The sequence below is a fragment of the Quercus robur genome, chromosome 4 (assembly GCF_932294415.1).
Source record: "Quercus robur chromosome 4, dhQueRobu3.1, whole genome shotgun sequence".
Lineage (NCBI taxonomy): Eukaryota > Viridiplantae > Streptophyta > Magnoliopsida > Fagales > Fagaceae > Quercus > Quercus robur.
The window spans coordinates 35722353-35725618 of record NC_065537.1 but is presented as its reverse complement, the minus strand read 5'-3'; the positions used below and the strand labels follow the sequence as shown (position 1 = coordinate 35725618).

Genomic DNA, 3266 nt, shown 5'->3' with positions numbered 1-3266 from the left:
TAGGACATAGAAACTATAGTATGCACTGAGTGTTAGAAAGTTTATCTAACATATATATATATATATAAATATATATATATATATATATATATATATATAATATTCAAAGATCTATCCTACCCGTAAGCCATAGCAAGAACACAGTAGATTCACCAATTAATTCCTACCCGTAGGACTTAGTGACCTGAAGCATGCATTGATAAAAGTTTAGAACTTGACCACAATATAGATTACAAGATTCAAAAGTCCAGCCCCACTACCATGCGTAAGCTCTAGCAACTAGGTTATTTCCATGAGGGTTTGAGAGAGAGGTATACCTGACCACACGACCATACGGATGCAGGATTTGTTTCTTGTAACTTTGCCGTCTCTCTCTCTCTCTCTCTATCTTTCAGCAGGAAACCCTAACCTACTAACACGTTAAAATTATTTTCACTTGGGCTCAAATATAAAACCCACTAAAAGCTTAAATAAGCCTCCCAAGACTTCAATTCCCACTAAACTCATATTAAGGTTGTTTAGATGGGCCAGAACTCTAAAGAATTCCAATAACACTTAAACTCCTAATCCAATTAGGTTTTAGTCTCTTATCCTTGTCCTTAACTGATAAGGAGACTAAAAGTTTAATATGAATAATCCACAAAATAACTCTCACGTTACATCTTTTATTTATTTTCTTTGTAGGTATCATAATATAAAATAATATCACCTTCACAATAAATTAAATAATTCATCAATTTCACTTTAGAAGCAATAAAATTAAATTTAAGTGAGGCGGGTGTTACATTCTCCCCCTCTTATAAAATTTTCGTCCTCGAAAATTCAAACATACCTCAATTTACTAGTGCTTCAATCTTAGTAGGGTCCACTGTAATTCCATCTCTAAAGATCATATGTCCTAAGAACACCACTTTATTCAACTAGCACTCACACTTTCTCAATTTAGCATGCAACCTCTTGTCTCTTAAAATTTGCAAAACAATCCTCAAAAATATCACTTAATCTGACCAAATGTCACTTCTTAAACTTAGCATGTATATATATATATATATATATATATATATATATATATATATATATATTTTAACAAAAGCGCCCCAAGGAAAGTACACTAGGCCGTAAAACTCAAAGCAACATGATATGCTCCCAACCAATCCATATTATATTGTCTATAACCACACAATAATTACATAGACTCAACAACCATTGTTTCACTTCATAAGAGAAAAAAATAAGGAGATGGTACCTGACTTAGATTCCTCAACACCTTGCCCAGTAATGGCAAACACTCTTCCTTGGATTTTTGGCCTATGATTTATATCATTAGGCTCAGCCCTTGGCTCACTCTTCAGATCTGGGCAATCTTTGATAAAGTGTCCAGTTTTGCCACATTTAAAACATGCTCTTGACTCCAAATAACATGTTCCACCATGAGCCTTTCCACATCTTGGACAAGTCTTATGTGCCTTCTTGTTTGAATTGGGCACCCCTTGCTTCTTGAATGAAATTTCACTAGACTTTCCCTTAAGAAAATTACTTTGATTTGGATCCTTCTCCTGATCATTGGCCTTTGAAAGACGATTGCAATTTCTCTCAGCTATGAGAGCTCGATCTACCACCTCTGCATATGTTTCCAATTTGAACATGGAAACTGGTCCTTGAATTTCCTCCCTTAAACCCCTTTCAAAATGCCTAGCCTTCCTTGCTTCTGTGTCAACCATGTGTGGACCAAAGCGGGATAATTCAGCAAATTTCCGCTCATACTCATACACTGATTGAGTACCTTGTGCTATGCGAATAAACTCAGCTTCCTTTTGGACCATTAAACTATCAGGAAAATACCTCCTACGAAAGAGCTCAATAAAATGCTTCCAAGTTATAACTTCTCTCCCATGTGTCCTCTCTGTGGACTCCCACCATTCCAATGCATCACCTTTCAATACAAAAACAGCAAGGATAACTCGTTGCCCATCACTAACCTCCATTGCCCTAAAGAGTCTTTCTATCTCCTTAAGCCAGTTGTCAGCCTCTATTGGATCCTTTGTACCCTTGAAAGTAGGAGGGTCAAGCTTTCTAAACTTCTCTAAAGCACAAGTTGGATTGGTGGCTCCTACTTGATGTTGCACTATATTGGTTAAACCCCCAATGGCTTCAATAATAGCTTGAAGATTAGTGGTTCCCTCAGCATTCGATTGACCATTCCCTGTGTTCCTCCTTGGTGGAGCCATCTCTCTAAGCAATACAACAAAATATCATAAGTACAGATTTTAAATATCCTTGAAGGTCAAAACCAACAGACAAATAGTGCAACAATCATTCCTACACGCTCCTAATAAAAACACTATGAAAGGTCAAAAAAATTCTAACATTAAAATTCCTAATGATCACACTCTTGTTCCAAAATAATCTTAATATTAAACCTATAAGTCTACAGAATCATAAACCTATGCTCTGATACCATAACTGTAACACCCCAAACCCATACCAAGGATTTAGATGCACAACTTGTCTTAGAAATACTCAACAATAATATAATGGAACAGAGCGTAATTAAATATCCACAAATAAACTTCAAATAATCAAAATCTTTCCTATGAAATCCATAAAACAAAAACTTTAAGAATAAAGTCTCCAAATACAATCTCAAAGAGTTCCACAAATGCCAAAATTACTATCCTAAGAAAATATACTAAAACAATCCCTCAACTAATATAGCTCCAAAGGAAGTCTTCAATCTATGTCTCCAATGATCTACCACCAAAGATATTCCATTGCTCTAATCTGAAAGGGTGGAGAAAGGGGGGTGAGCTAGAAGCCCAATAAGAGACTACATAACATGAGGATGTCTTTCAAAACAAAACATTAGTGTCATTAACAAAATATAGTCTTTACAAAACATTTAACATAATATTGTAATCAATAAATAAAATAGTAACCACTTTAATTGGCCAAAATACACTAGATAGGTAGAAACAATTTAATATAGTAATAAACAATTTTTCCACTTGTAACAGCCAATAACAATAAAACAATAGTTTGATGTGGAAAACATTAAACATTAGCCAGACAAAGACATAAGCTGCTAAACACTCGGTGGGTGATTCCCATGGGGAACAATAACACTAACCTCAGAGAGGCAACACTGGCTCCAAAGAGCAAACGATAACACTACACCACACCACAATAACACTACATCGGCCGAAGACCAACACTTAACCCTGTGTTGGCAAAGGTTGCAGACTGTCTAACTGACTATTTGAAAAGAT

At 35.4% G+C, this 3266-nt stretch overlaps 1 protein-coding gene across 1 annotated transcript; it reads right to left on the bottom strand.

Moving 5' to 3' along the window:
- Nucleotides 1-1211: 1211 nt before the first annotated feature.
- Nucleotides 1212-2228, bottom strand: LOC126721807 (uncharacterized). Its single transcript, XM_050424873.1, has one exon. The coding sequence runs from the start codon at nucleotides 2226-2228 to the stop codon at nucleotides 1212-1214; it is 1017 nt and encodes a 338-aa protein (XP_050280830.1).
- Nucleotides 2229-3266: the final 1038 nt, after the last annotated feature.